We start from the raw sequence: 14,599 nt of genomic DNA, 5'->3' as shown, positions 1-14,599 counted from the left end.
CTCCTGAAAACAATACAAATATATATATCTGCATGCACAGTGCTGTGCATTGTTGCTCACCTTACTGCAATGCACTGTATATATATGCACACAGACATGCATGCATACGTACGTGCTGTGTTTTGTTGCACTCGCTCCTTGCTCTGGTGCACAAAATACATATATGTATGCGTGTTCATGTGCACGTGCTGTGCTTTGTTGCACACCTTGCTTCTGTGCACAACACACACACACACACATATACATACACGTATTTGCACACGAAGCTGCACATTGGTGCCCCCCTGGGGCGCAGGGCAGGGCGGTGGGTGCTCACCTTCTCCAGGGTTCTTTTCAGGGCGCTGTTGTCCTTCTCGAGGCGCAGGGCGCAGCGCTCAGCCTCGCGCCGCTTGGCCTCCAGCTGGGCCATGGCACGCTGCATGCTGCTCACGCGTTCCTGCAGCCCCCGCTGCTCTGCCCGCAGCCCCCGCAGCGCAGCCGCCTCCTCCTCGTCCTGCTGCTGCTGCGTCTGCAACGGGGGCACGGCTGTAGGGTGCTGCGTGGGGCTACAGGTTGCTGCACAGGGTAATAGGGTGATGTGTGGGCTACAGGGTGATACATGGGGTAATAGGGTGATGCACGAGGCAATAGGGTGATGCACGTGGCAATAGGGTGATGCACGTGGCAATAGGGTGATGCACGGGGTAACCAGGTGATGCACGGGGTAACCAGGTGATGCACGGGGTGGAAGGGTACTGTGCAGGGTAATAGGGTGGTGTATGGGGCAACAGGGTGATGCACAGGGTAACAAGGTGCTACAAGGGGTGGTAGGGTACTGCACAGGATAATAGGGTGATGCATGGGGCTACAGAGCAATGCATGGGGTAACAGGGTGCTGCAAAGCAATAGGGTGCATCACCCTATTACCCCATGCATACAGAGCCATAGGGTGCTGCAAGGGATGCTGCAAGGGGTGGTAGGGTACTGCACAGGATAATAGGGCGATGCATGGGGCTGCAGAGCAGTGCATGGGGCAATAGGGTGCTGCACGGGAGAGCAAAAGGAGCTGCATGGGGGTCTGTGTGGGTCATGGTAAGGGCAGCTCCCACCTCCTGCAGCCGCTGGACCTGCGCCTCCAGCTCCTCTCTGTGCAGCTCCAGTGCCGCGCGCTCCTCCTGCAGCCCCCGCAGCTGCTCCCGCAGCACCCCGCGCTCCTCCCGCGCCGCATCCAGCATCTCCTGCACGGGGACACACACGGTGACACAAGGCCGGATGGGTTCCCTCCCATTGCACTCTGAGGTGCTCTCGCACACCTGCAGTGCCCGGCGGTCGAGCTCGCCCGCAGCCAAGGCGGTTTGCAGCTGCTGCAGTCGCTGCTGCAGGGCTGTGCTGGTGTTGGCCCCCGGGGTGCCCTGTGCGTGGTCCTTCGAGGTGCCCTTGGCTGCTAGCAGTGCACTCAGCTTCTCCTGGAAGAGACAGAGCAGTGCGTGCAAGCTGGCATGCAGCACTAATGCAAGATTGCATTCAGTACAAATGCAAGGTTTCAAGCTGCGTGCATGTGCAAGCAGCATTCACACAGTTTGTGTCCCAGCCTGCAAGCAGCTCGCATCCACTTTGCATGAATTGTGTATGCAAGATTTCAAGCAGCTTGAAAGCAGCTTGCCAGAAGTTTACACTTGGTTTTCATGCAAGCTTGCAAGCAGCTTGCATGGAAGCTTGTATGTGTAAGCTTGTAGAAAGCACACATGCCGTTTTTATGCATCTTGCAAGCAACCTCGCTCGCATCTTGCATGCAGTTTGAATGCAGCATGCATGCAGTTTGCACACATCTTGCACGCAATTTGCATGCAGCCTGTATATGCAAAGCAGCAGGAAGGCTGCTCAGGGAGGGAGAGGAGGGTTTTTCACCCCGGTGCCCACCTGGGCAGCCTGGCGCTCGCCCTCAGCAGCGTGCAAGCTGCGCTCCAGCGCCGACACCTTCTCGAGCAGCAGCCGGCGCTCGCCCTCGCCCTGCCGCAGCATCTCCTCCTGCAGCAGCAGTGCTGCCTGCTTGCCCTCGGAGCCCTGCCGCCCTGCCACAGCCAGAGTGGGGCTTGCAAACCTCCGTGCTTTCGGGGCATGCACTGGGGTTTATGGCGCATGCACAGCGAGGGGGCTGACTGCTTTTACTGGGCTTGTACCAGTTACTGGCGTGGAGAGGCGTATTTGCTCATGTGGGAATCCTTTTATCTTTCTGCTAGGATTTTGGGGATGTGCATGGGGAAATCCCATGCACATGAAATGTGCAGTGCTGGAGTGCAGCACCGTCACCCCACCCCACAATCTGTTCCCCCCCAGAGCCCCACCACATGCCCACACTCTGAGCAGTCACACACTGCAGGGAGGTGATGATGTTCCCGTGCAGCACCCAGCCCCACATCACTGGGGGAACCCACCCCAAAACTGTCCCATCACCTTCCTTGCTCTCAGCCACCCGCTTCTGCAGCTGCAGCGCTCTGTCTCGCTGCGCTTCTGCCTCGGCCAGCTGCTTGCTCAGGCTGCACACCCGCACCTGCAGCTCCTCCTGGGGGAGAAAATGGAGTGAGAAAGATGTATTTTGGGAATGCACGCTCTAGGGAGGGGGGGAGGGGCATACCCTCTCCCTCTGGGCGTCCTGGAGCTGGCGTAGGAAATCCTGCAGGGCTGCACGCACTGCCTCGGGGTCAGCTGCTGCATCAGGGTCTGGGGGTGAGCAGGGGGTGCGTATCCCCTTCCTGGGTCCGGCTTCAAGAGAGGGGACAAGGTGGGGCAAAGACAGGGTGGGGTGAGAGGGATGGGATGGCATGGGGAGGGACAGGAGGGGACAGAGTGGGATGGGAGGGATGGGATGGAATGGGGAGGGACAGGAAGGGACAGAGTGGGATGAAAGGGACAGGGTGAATGGGAGAGAGTGGCACAGGAGGGATGGGCTGGTGCACGATGGACACGGTGCCACAGGAGGGGACAGAATAGGACAAGAGGGAACAGAGCAGACTGGGAAGGGACAGGGTGGCACGGGGAAGGATGCACAGCTGGATGGAGCACCCAGCGCCCGCCCCAGCGCCCCACACACCCCGTTCTGCCCTCACCTTTGCCTGCAGAGCTGCCGTGCGTCCGTCCAACGCCGACGGTGCAGCGCAGGGCCGAGCTCAGCCCACTCAGGCGCATCTCTGCAGCACGCCGCCGCTCCTCACCCCGTGCCAGCTCGGCCTCCAGCCCCTGAGCCCGACCCTCAGCCGCGCTCAGCTTCAAGCTCAGCTCTGCTGCCTCACCACGTGCCGCCTCTGCCTTCAGCCGCAGGTTGCGGGCATCAGCCAGGAGCTTCTTCTCGTGGCCGCGAGCCTCCTCCAGGCTGCGGGACAGCGCCCGCTCCCGCTGCTGGAAATCTGCCTCCGCCTCCGCCAGCCTGCGCTGCAGCTGCAGGAGCTGGGGAGCAACAGGATGGAGTGGTTGGATGCGGGGATGCCCAGATGGGTTGGTGGGACATGGGAGATGCCCAGAGATGTAGATGATGGACCAGAAGGGGGGTGGAGACGCAAAGGATGGAGATATGAGGTTTGGGGAACGTCCAGGGGGTGCACAGAATGGAGCACAAGGAGGACGCCCAGGGATGCAGGGCACAGAGCAGTGGGGCGATGGGGACAAGGGAGACCGAGTGTGGGGTGACAGGAGCAGCTGTGGCATCAAGGGACTGAGTAGCTGGGGCACCCAGTGACACAGGGCACTCACTGTGGGGCCACCTGGGGACACAGGGTACAAAGCCAGGGTGACAAGGAGGGCTCGAGCAGCCCCACCTCCTTCCTGGTGGCCTCCACGCCGGCCTCGCTCTCCACCACCTTCTGCCTGAGGCCGAAGGCTTCACGATGCCTCTCCTCCTCGTGCTGCTCCTCCCGTGCCACGCGCGCCCGCAGCTCCTCCACCTCCTTGCTCTTCTTGCTGTTCTCACTATCCAGAACCTTCACCTACCCCGGGGAGGCAACGAGGGGAGGCTGTAACTTAAGCTGTGTATGTGGGTGGGATCCCCTTGTTGTCGTCCCCCCCCGGCACCTGGCGGCGCAGCTCCTGCAGCTCACGGCGGGCATCCAGGCGGGCGCGTTCCAGCCCACGGAGGGTGGCACGCAGCTCTGCTGCCTCCCTGCCCGCCGCCGCCTGCCCGTCCTCCACCAGCGCCAGCCGCTGCTCCTGCTGCTCAGCCGCACGCTGCAGGCTGTGGGGATGCCAGGGTGGTGGGGTCCGTGCAGGGCACCCCAACCCTGCCACGGTGATGCGCTGGGCATCTCCAGAATTGCATCCAGCTCCTGTGCATCCTCCAGCCTTGAGCATCTCCCTCCACGGTACTTCACCTCCCCCTGCAGCTCCCATTTTGAGCATCTCCTCCACACCAAGCATCACTCTCCATCCAAGGCGTCTCCCCATCCCACGCATCCCCCAACCTCAGCACTTTGCTCTAGAGCTTGAGCATCCTTCCCCTCCCCAAGCACCGCCCTGACCCCGAGCACCCCCAAACCTCAAACATCCCCTCCCTAACCCCAAACATCCCCTAACACCGAGCATCCCCTGACCCCGAGCATCACCCCGACCCACACCTGATGCGCTGCCCCTCGCTGTGCCGCAGTGCCGCCCGCAGCTGTTCGTTGGAGCGCCGCAGCGCTTCCTGCTCCCTGGCCGCGTCGCCCAGCGCCCTGCGTGCCTCCATCCCCATCCTGCGCTGCTCCTCGCGCCCCTCGCGCCCCTCCTGTGCCTCGCGCTGTGCCCGCAGCAGCGCCCGCTGCCCCGCCGCCCGCGCCTCCGCCTCCAGCGCCAGCTGCGCCCGCACCTCTTCCACCTGCACCAGGAGATGCCGTGGGATTACGGAGCAACCAGGGTGCTGGAGGGATGGGGGGGGATATGGGGGGCTCACATCGCGCAGGGCACTTTCGCGCTGCTGGGACGCCGCTGCCGCCTGCTCGCGGAGAGCCATGGCCTCGCGTGCGTGAGCCTCTGCTGCTGCCTCCAGCTGCGCCTGCAGCGCATGCAGCTCCGTCGAGCAGCGCTGGAGGAGGCAGGGTGAGCATCACTGTGCAGGGCTGGGGGCTCAAAGGGCGAGGGGAGGGTTAGGAGTAAAGGTGGGGGTGTGGCAGCGGGAAGAGGGGATGCGCAGTGGGGATGGAGGGTATGCAATGGGAAGAGGGCATCCAGGGAGGATGCTTGAGCACGGGGTTTGCAACGGGGTTGCCCGTGCTAGGCACCCACCTGCTGCTGCTGCTGCCAGCTCGCAGCTTCATGCCGCTGCCGCTCGAGCTCGGCTGTAGCCTGGGCCAGGCTCTGCTGCAGCCCTGCCAGCTTCCCCGCCAGCGCTGCCTTCTCCTCCTCCTTCAGCGCCAGTGCCTGCACGGGGATGCGCTCAGCGGGGACAGCGGGCAGGCAGCAGGGACCCACCGGCACCCACCTGCTGCTTCTCGCTCTCGGCACGCAGCACCCCCTCATCCCGCTGCCGCCGTGCTGCTGCCAGTTCTGCTGCCAGCTCCTGCTGCTCCCGTGCCAGCCGGCCCTGCTCCATGCCCAGCTCCTGCTGCAGTGCCCCAGAAAGGCACCAATGCCGTTCAGCATCGCCCCAAAATCGGTGGCACCCCAAACAATATCGGCGTTGCCACCCAGCACACGTGCCATCCCCGCATCGGCATGGCTTCCCAGAATCAGCATCGCTCCCCAAAATTGGCGCTGCTACCCAAAAGCATCACCACCCTCCTAAAACCAGCACTGCCTCCCCAAGTCAGCCTTGCCCCACGGCCCCCCCCCGGTGCCCACCTTCTCGCTCCGCAGCCGCTCGAGCTCGCCCTCGTGCTCTTCCTGGGTCCTGCGCAGGGCCACCACCTCCTCCTGTGCCACCGCCAGCCGCTGCCGCGCTGCGCCCAGCTCCTCTGCCAGCCCCAGAGGATGTGGGGAGCGATGGGAATGGTGGGGGTTGCACCGCCCAAAATGGAGAGAGAAGCGATGTGACCAAAGGCGACAGCCCCAGAACGGAGCAGATAAGTGATGGGGCCAAGGATATCGGCCTCAGAATTTCAGTGGCTAAGTGGCATGGCCAAGGATGCCAGCCCCACAACGGAATGGACAGGTGATGCGATCGAGGATGCTGGCTCCTAGCACTGAGCTAAGTGATGTGACCAGGGATGTCAGCCCCAAAACCGAACAGCTCAGTGACGTGGCCACCCCCAGCCGAGCTGAGATGCGGTGTGACCCCCGCCGCAGCGCTGCTTGCTCACCTAGCAGCCCATCCCTGGCCACCCGCAGGCTCCGTCCCTCAGCTTCCAGCTGCTGCCTGCATGTGCTCAGCTGCCCAAGCTGCTCCCGCGCCTCAAAGAGGTTTGTCTCCAGCGCAGCCTTCTCAGCCCTGCAGGGACACCGTGGGGGCACGCTGCCTAACGTCACCGGGATGGGACATCACGTGGATCCAGCGAAACCCACCTGAGCCCATCAACCTCCTGGGCACGGTCGCGAGCGTCGCGCTGGGCAGCTTGCAGCTGGACCCCCAGGCTGGCCCCCTCCTTAGCCAGCCCCTCGCGCTCCTGCATGGTTTGCTCCAGCTCTGCACTCAGCCGCTGCTGCTCGCCCCGTGCTTGCACCAGTGCTTCCCCTGCTGCACGCTGCTCCTGCTGAGCCTGCACCAGCACCGAGTGTCAGGTGCTTCACTGGGACGGTCTGGTAGCCCTGCATCCTCTCCCAGTTCCTTCATGCACCTTCCCCAGTCCTCCCAGCTGCCCCATGCGCTATCCCAGTTACACTCTTCCCACCGTTCTAACTGCCCCCCGCATCCTCTCCATCATTCCCAACATACACCATGCACCCACCCGCTTGCCCCAGCACCCTCCAATTGCCCTGTGCATCCTCTCAATCACTCCATGCATCCTCCCAGTTGCCCCTGAACCCTCCCCACCTTTCCCCATTGCCCCCAGCCCCACACCTGCCCAAGCTGCTCCCGCATCCTCTGCAGCTCCCCACGCAGCTCCCGCAGCTCGGCCCGCATCCCCTCGCAGCTCCTCTCCGCCGCTCTCCGTGCCCGCTCCAGCTCCATCCTCTCAGCCTCTCCATCCCTGCAGCCGCGCTCCAGCCGCCCCAGCTCAGCCTTCAGTCCTTCCAGCTCCCTCCTGGCCTCGCTGTCAGCCTCGTGCTGCTCCTCCAGCCCCACCAGCGCCCGGCTCAGCTCCCGCTTGTCCCGTGCCAGGCTGGCAGCCAGCTCGCTGCTCCGCGCCGCAGCATCCCGCAGCCTGGCCTCCTGCGTGCGGGCGTCCCGCAGCGCTGCCTCCAGCTCCGCACCACTGCCCTGTGCCTGGTGGGTGCCCAGAGTGATGCACGTGGGGCTTGGGATGGGCATGGGGCTTTGGGATGAACAAGGGGGCCTGGGGATGCCTATGGGGTTTGAGGATGCACAGTGGGGCTTGGGGATGCCCATGGGGTTTGAGGATGCACAGTGGGGCTTGGGGATGTCCATGGGGTTAAGAGTTGTGGATGGCCCCAAGAAGGATGCACATGGAGTTTGGAGATGCACATGTCCCTAGGGATGAGGGGTCTGGGAATGCAGATGTCCCCAGGGAGGAGGGGCAAGGGTTTGGTGAATGTGTATGGAGTTTGGGGCTGGGTATGGGGTTTGAGGATGTGCTTGGCTCCAGGGAGGATGCACATAGGTTTTGGGGACATGAATGCCCCCAGGGAGCATACTCATGGGGTTTAGGGAAGCACATGAGATTTGAGGACGTAGTTGGCCCCAGGGAGAAGGCACAACAGCTTTGGGGATGCACAGAGGGCAGGTCTGGAGACATGGATGTCTCCAAAGAGGACGCAGGGAGTTAGGGGATACAGGCACCCCCAGACAGGGGAATGACAAGAGTTTGGACGCGGGGGTGATTTGAGGACACAGCCGTCCTTAGGGAGAACACTGGGGCTTTGTCACTCACCTGTGCCAACGCCTCACCCAGCACTGCCCGCTCGCCTCGTGCCACCTCTGCCTCCAGCTGTGCCCGGCTCAGTGCCTCCCGTGCCTGCAGCAGCTCCTGCTGCCCTGCCGCCCGCTGCCCCTCCAGCTGCTCCAGCTGCTGCGTGCTGTGGCACCCACGGTGGTGGGAGCACACGTTGGACGGTTGCAGCACCCACTCCAGGGGTGGCATTGCAACAACCTCATTCTGCAGCACCCCCTATGCTGCAGCAGCCGGCGGTCCCCACCTGTGCTCCAGCTGCTGTCGTGCAGCCTCCGCTGCTCGGCTGGCCTCATCCCGCTGCTCCTCCAGCTCCCGCACCCGGAGCTGCAGCTCAGCCTCGCTGCGTTGCAGGGCTCCTGCCCGCGCCTGCTCTGCCACCAGCGCCTGCTCCACGCGGCCCTGCTCGCTGCAGACAGATGGACGGACACGGTGGGGTGCACGTGGGGATGGACAAATGCATGGAGATGGGTGCATGTGACACACGGATGGATGGATGGAGGGATGGACAGCTGTACCTGCGCAGGAGCTCGGTGTCAGCACGCAGGCGGGCAGCCTCGCGCATGGCCTCATCCTGTGCCTGCCGGCAGCTGCTGGCCTCGGTGCTGAGCTGCTCCAGCCGCTGCTCCAGGGCAGCCCGCCGGCTCTCGCTGTCCCCCAGCTCCCGCCGCAGGTTCCCTGACACCTCCCGGGCTTCCTGGGGGCAGGAGAACAGCAGTCATCCTCCGTCATCCTCTGCCTATCCATCCATCCTATACCCATCTTCCATGTGTCTGTCCTCCACCATCCATCCTTCCATCCTTCATCCTCCTCCATCCATAGTCCACGCATCCGCTTGTTCTACTCCATCCTCCTCTATCCATCCCCCCCTTCATCCATTCCCACCTCCATTTATCCCTTATTCTCCTTCATCCATGCGTACTGCATCCATCCATCTTCTCTCTAGCCCTTCCCCTATCATTCCCTTCTCCCTCCATCCTCCATCCATCCATCCTCCCATCCTCTTCCAACCACCTTCACATCTGTCCTCCCATATCCATCTGGCCGGTATTCCCCTCCATCCACCTTCCATGTTTCCAGCCATCCCCACATCTGTCTCCCATTCTCCTCCATGCATCCATCTATCCCTCCATCCTCCATTTAACAGTTGGACTAGATGATCTTAGTGGTTTTTTCCAGCCTTAACGATTCACTTCTATGATTCATTCTCCCATCAATCCATCCTCTATCTTTTATCCATTCCCACACCCATCTATGCATCTTCATGTTCATCTGCCCTCCATTCTACTCCATCCAACCTCCATGCATGTATCCATCCATCCCCACATACATCCACCCACCCACCAATCCCCATGTTCAGCCGTCTGCACATCCACCTACCCATCCATCCATCCATCCCCACGTCTGTCCATCCGTCCATCCCCACGTCTGTCCATCCGTCCATCCCCACGTCTGTCCATCCGTCCATCCATCACCACATCCATCCATCCATCCATCCATCCATCCATCCATCCATCCATCCATCCTTCACCACGTCCATCCATCCATCCATCCATCCATCCATCCATCCATCCATCCATCCATCCATCCATCCATCCATCCATCCATCCATCCCCACATCTGTCTGGTCCCTCTCCCTCACCCACCTGCAGCTGGATGTGCCTCCGGCGCAGGGCACCGTGCACAGCTCCCAGCGTGGCAGCAGCGGCAGCAGGCGACAGGCTGCGGGAGGGGAACCTGGGAGGGTCTGGGGGGGACCCATGGTCATCAGCCAGCACTGCCTGCGAGGGACAGGGACGGCGTCATTGCTGCAGGAGGGGAAACTGATGTGCAGAGGGGTTAATAGCACTGGGAGTGCAGGGAGGGTGGGGGGCACCTGGGTGATGTCCTGTAGGGTCTGGTGCAGGAGCTCCAGCTCTGCACGCAACGCCTGCACCTCCTCTGCTGACGGCTCCTGAGCGCGAGAGGCCTCCTGCAAAACACACGGCGTGCAACGTGCCTGGTGTGCAGCGTGCAGCGTGCCCTGCTCTGCATTGTGCACCACACATTGCATCGAAGCACGCGACCCACCCCGGTCTGCAGTGTGCATCACACACGCACACACACACACGTGCATCTCACGCCGTGACGCACACTCACCATCTTTTGCAGCTGCACCGTCAGCGCCTGCACTGCACGCTCCTTCTCACCACCTTCCTCCCGCAGCCGTTGCAGGGCCACCGTCAGCTCCGCCAGCCTGGGTGACACGGTGCCCAGCAGGAACGGTGCTCAGCACCATGCTGTGCAGCATGGCACCATGCAGCACCGCACAGCACCCCATAGCTCCTGTGGCACCCCATAGCATGCTATAGCCCCCTATAGCACCCCGTAGCCCCTCACAGCACCCTGTAACGACTCACAGCACGCCACAGCACCCTATAGTACAGCACAGCACCCCATAGCACCCTACAGGACCCCACCTGTCCCCTAGCACTGCTCTCTCCTGTTCAGCATCGCGGCCCCGTGCTGCCAGCTGCTCCTCCAGCTGCGCCAGCTGCTGCGCCTGCTGCTCTTGCACCGCACCCGCCCGGCCCTCGGCCAGCTGCAGGTGAGCTCCCAGCTGCACGCAGGCGGCATGGGCAGCACGGCCAGCACGGCTCACCTCCTGCCCCAGCTCCACCAGGTCTCTGCAGAGGGAATGGGGGATAGGAGAGGGGTGAGCCCGTCTCTTGTCCCCCCCAACCCCCGGTCCCCGCCGCCCCGCTGACCTCTCGGTGGCGGCTCGCAGCTGGCCAAAGTGGCGGCGGAAGGCCACCGCCTGCCTCCAGAGGGTGAGCAGGCGGCCGTGCTCGTTGCTGAAGTAGGTGTTGAAAGACTGCGAGGGGATGGGGATGGATGGAGCAGAGCCCGGATGCACTGCTTTGCAGCCTGGCGGCATCGCTGCAGCACCAGGTCGGGCCCCATGCACCATCCCCTGCAGCCCTAGAAGCACCTCCGTGCAACCTCCCCCCACCCTGCATTCCTCTGAATGCAGCATTGCTCTGCCTTGCATCCCTCCCTGCACCCCAAATCCTTCTCTGTGCAATGACCCCACATGGCTCTGCACCCCTCTCCTTCCCCCTGCTTTGCATCACTCCATGCAACATCCTCCGAATCCCCAAATTCCTCTCCATGCAGTGTCCCCAATAGTTCCACACCCCATGCAGCACCCCTCCGCTTCGCATCAGCGCAGCACTCCCCGCAACCCCTAATTCCTCTCCATGCAACAGCCCAATGGTCCCACCTCTGCATCTCACAACCCTCCATCCCACAGCATCCCTCCACCCCTCTGCTTTGAACCTCCCCGTGCACCACCCGCTGCATCCCCCAACAATTATCCACGCAGCATTCCTCACACCCTTCTCCACGCAGCACCCTCTGCATGCAGCATCCCACACACTCACCAGTTCTTCTCCATGCAACGTCCCAATGGTCCTGCATCTTGCATCCCTCCACCTTGCCACATCCCAGCACCCCTCTGCTTGGCATCTCAGTGCAACATCCCATCCATCCCCAAATTTATCCCCATGCAAAATCCCAACGACCCCACCACCCTTGCGCTTCGCATCCCTGCACCCCTCAGCCTCGCCTCGCTCTCAGTTCCCCACGTCTCTCCAAGCAGCACCCCTCTGCTTTGCATCTCCCCACAGCCCTGACCTCCTCCTCCCTCCTCCACTGGGCCTCGCGCTGCTCCAGCTCGCCACGTGCCCGTGCCCAGTCGGCTGTCAGCTTGCGGATGTCCTCGCTCAGCGCCACGTTGGCCACGTTCGCCTGCTCCAGCTGCTCCCGCAGCATCGAGTTCACCTGCACCAGGCTGCAGCTCCTGGGCAGCACGGGGTTGAGGATGATGCTAAGGGGGTCCCGCAGCCCCCAGCCCCACCAGGGACCCCCCCACACCTTTGCTGCTCCTCCTCCAGTCGGATCAGCGCGTTCTCCAGCTCGTTGGGGCTCTCCTCCTCCGGCTGGCTCTGCGGGGACATCGTTCCCTTTGCATGGGGGTGATTGTGGGGGGCATTTGGGGACACGCTGGGGACGTTACGCACTGTCAGCCTCTCCTGCTCCAGTTCTGTCTCCTTCTTCAGCAGCTGCTGCTCCACCTCGCCACATTTCTTCTTGTACTGCAGCACCTGGGGACGACGCGGTGACACCCAGCCCCTCCCCATCAAAGCGCTCCCGTGTCCCCACCATGCACCCACCTTGGCTTGCAGCTTCTGCACCAGCTGTGCTTGCCGCTGCTGGCCCTCCTGGTACGCCTGCAGCTTGCGCTTGTAGGCAGCCTGCTCCTCGTCCAGCAGCCGCCGCAGCTCAATGTTGTGCTGTGCCAGGCTCCGGCTTTCTGTCGCCTCCTGCTCGCCCGCTTCCAGCCGCAGGGATTGCTCCAGCTGCAAGCCAGCATCACCCCTTTGCGGATGCAACACCTCCAGAACACTCCAGGTATAAGCATCCCAGCTTGGATAAATTCATCCTCCTTTTGGTATTGCAAAGCCCCGTAGGGTTGAAGCAACACAGGGCACCCTGATGTTTTGCACTTGAGTTCCAAGAGGAAATGGCAATGAAAAACGAATAGGAAATGATCTGCTATGCACAGAAAATAACCCAGCCTCGGGTTTGCATCAGGTTGGCCAACAGGCAAAGCGTCTTTCAGCACAGGGAATGGGGAGCGGTGGTTTCCCTGCGGGTACTTTTTGGCTCTAGGCTCACTTCTTTTAGCAGCCAGGCGTGCACCAATGGGCATGAGCCCCCGGAGCCACGCAGACCCCAGAGTGGTGCAGCTCAAGTTTTGCATCTCCCTGGGCAACCAAAGCCCAAAGCCCTCATTCTTCTCCCAGAGCCACAAGTGGCAAAAAAAAAAGAAAGCACTGAGGTGAACAAAATGGGAACACTTTGTGCATCCTGCAAGCCCCAGCACGCCGGGTGCTGGATCTCCATCCCGCTGTATTGCGAGCACCGCAGGATCCTCAGCATCTCCAAGTGATGCTGGCAAGGAAAGGCAGATTTTGGGGTTGGGAATGGTGTATGTTGGGCCAAGCGTGCGGCCGACCTACCCGCTCGCTGATGGCGTTGTATTTGATGGCCAGCTCATCGCGCTCGGCGCGGCTCTGAGCCAGCAGGTCCTCGACACGAGACAGCTCCTGCTGCAGGATGCGGTTCTCCTCCTGGAGGGACAGCAGCGAGGCCATGGCCCCAGAACAAAACCTGCAGGATGGGGACAGAGCACAGGGCACGGGCTCAACTTTGTTGCCTTGCTCCTCCGGCTGCAAACTCCGGGTCCCTCTGTGCAACAGATGCTTCGTGCAATTGCAAAACCCGCTGCAGCTCTGCGAAACCGGCTGCAAATCTGAGCTTGCAAAAAACGCAGCTCTGCCATCACGGGTTCGCCGCAGTTTTGGCCATTGCAATGGTAAACGATCTCAGCTGCTCCCCTTGGACCTCCTACCTCAGTCCAGCACGCTCGTGGGATCCCCCCCTCTTTGCTTTGCTTTCAGCAGCCCCGCGCCTCCATCCCGCTCTGCTTTTTTAGGGCTTTGCTTCCGCTCCGCAAGCGGAAAGCGGATGCATGGTTGGGATTAGCTCGAAATCCTCATTTTCCCCTCCCAGGCTGGGGGCCCTCCTCTTCCTGGCTGCATCCGCACGCCTCAGGGGTCCTAATGCCTCCCCCAAGCCGTGCTTTGCTGCAAAACCAAAGCTTTGCAATTCAAACTCGGCAACCAAGCTTTCATGCCCGCAGAGCGAAAAAAAAAGATTCTTCTGCAATAAATCAGCAGTGTTGTGCACCCCCGCACCCATGAGCAGTGGAAATGCACTCACCTTGCTCAGCTTCCCTGGGATTCGGGGCTCCGTTATCCCATAGGAGCTCGGGAGAGAGGAGCCCTTTCGTTAAGCCATAACGAAGCACGGCCTCGTTAAGCTCATTACAGAGCAGGAGTTGGCTCTGGCAGGAAAAAGTGTTGGGTGGAGCATGCCAGGTTGCTATGGGAAGCCCTTGGCTGGGCGCTGGGAAGGGGTGGCAGCCACTCCATCAATCATACAATGTGCTGCCACGTGGAAATGGAAGACCCCGGGGCAGTTATTTTAAGGTAATGGTGAGGGGCTGCTTTCTGCACCCCACTCCCACTCCCCACAGAGGGCAGAAACACTCCAACAAATCGATGCCAGCTCAAAATGTGCACCCCCGCTGGGGGCTGCAAGGCAACAAGGCACCCAAGGCATTCCCTCTGCAAACCCTTGGACATGGATTTGCCCTCCCAGCATTTCCCAGCCTCTGCTTGCCCCTCAGGAAGAGAAAATGCCCTTTCTCCTCCCCGCTGAGCCGCGGATTAGCGGCGAGGGAGGGAGTGCACCAAGGTTAGTCAATAGGATTGAGGCTCTGCAGTGCTGCTGGCATCGTCTGGCTTCTGAAAACACCCACACCAGAGCCACACCGAGGCTCCCTGATGGGTTTTGGGGACACAAGTCCTCAGCTGTCCCCCTTGCCTTCCTTATTCCTTACCTTCTTTGCCCCCAGAGCTTCAAAGCCACTGCTAAGCAACACCCATGTGTTGTTCCTCGCTGCCGCCGTTTCCCCGGCACCAAGGAGGGGAAAGCACAAAACCACCCCCAACATCAAATCCCCACCTCGAAGGAAGCCCCAG

The 14,599-nt window shown here is 61.8% G+C and overlaps 1 protein-coding gene across 8 annotated transcripts; it reads right to left on the bottom strand.

Moving 5' to 3' along the window:
- CROCC (ciliary rootlet coiled-coil, rootletin) lies at nucleotides 45-14,598 on the bottom strand. 8 transcript variants are annotated; one of them, XM_021417511.1, is made up of 32 exons: nucleotides 14,458-14,598; nucleotides 13,776-13,899; nucleotides 13,013-13,163; nucleotides 12,164-12,368; nucleotides 12,011-12,094; nucleotides 11,865-11,935; nucleotides 11,625-11,790; nucleotides 10,697-10,803; nucleotides 10,409-10,615; nucleotides 10,089-10,185; nucleotides 9,826-9,921; nucleotides 9,596-9,730; nucleotides 8,468-8,646; nucleotides 8,197-8,358; nucleotides 7,932-8,076; nucleotides 6,941-7,306; nucleotides 6,445-6,638; nucleotides 6,243-6,370; nucleotides 5,785-5,897; nucleotides 5,426-5,548; nucleotides 5,230-5,364; nucleotides 4,898-5,029; nucleotides 4,584-4,822; nucleotides 4,045-4,204; nucleotides 3,792-3,959; nucleotides 3,087-3,423; nucleotides 2,615-2,700; nucleotides 2,434-2,542; nucleotides 1,900-2,051; nucleotides 1,293-1,445; nucleotides 1,089-1,217; nucleotides 46-508 (listed from the first exon to the last, which is right to left on the bottom strand). In XM_021417511.1, the coding sequence occupies exons 1-32, from the start codon at nucleotides 14,569-14,571 to the stop codon at nucleotides 176-178; spliced, it is 5,100 nt and encodes a 1,699-aa protein (XP_021273186.1). In that variant the 5' UTR covers nucleotides 14,572-14,598; the 3' UTR covers nucleotides 46-175. The 8 variants fall into 8 exon arrangements, with proteins under 8 accessions (XP_021273187.1, XP_021273186.1, XP_021273184.1 ...); XM_021417509.1 differs by having other exon boundaries at nucleotides 49-508; nucleotides 2,615-2,742; XM_021417514.1 differs by having other exon boundaries at nucleotides 53-508; nucleotides 2,615-2,742; nucleotides 12,164-12,349; nucleotides 13,776-14,002; nucleotides 14,458-14,562.

The sequence above is a fragment of the Numida meleagris genome, chromosome 20 (genome assembly GCF_002078875.1).
Source record: "Numida meleagris isolate 19003 breed g44 Domestic line chromosome 20, NumMel1.0, whole genome shotgun sequence".
Lineage (NCBI taxonomy): Eukaryota > Metazoa > Chordata > Aves > Galliformes > Numididae > Numida > Numida meleagris.
This window is presented reverse-complemented; position numbering and strand designations above follow the sequence as displayed.

Coding starts and splice junctions, on each gene's coding strand:
- CROCC (XM_021417509.1), bottom strand. CDS start 14,571: ATGTTGGGGGTGGTTTTGTGCTTTCCCCTCCTTGGTGCCGGGGAAACG. Junction 9,731..9,825: donor CCCTACAGGACATCACCCAG/GTGCCCCCCACC, acceptor TGTCCCTCGCAG/GCAGTGCTGGCTGATGACCA. Junction 8,359..8,467: donor GACACCGAGCTCCTGCGCAG/GTACAGCTGTCC, acceptor ATCTGTCTGCAG/CGAGCAGGGCCGCGTGGAGC.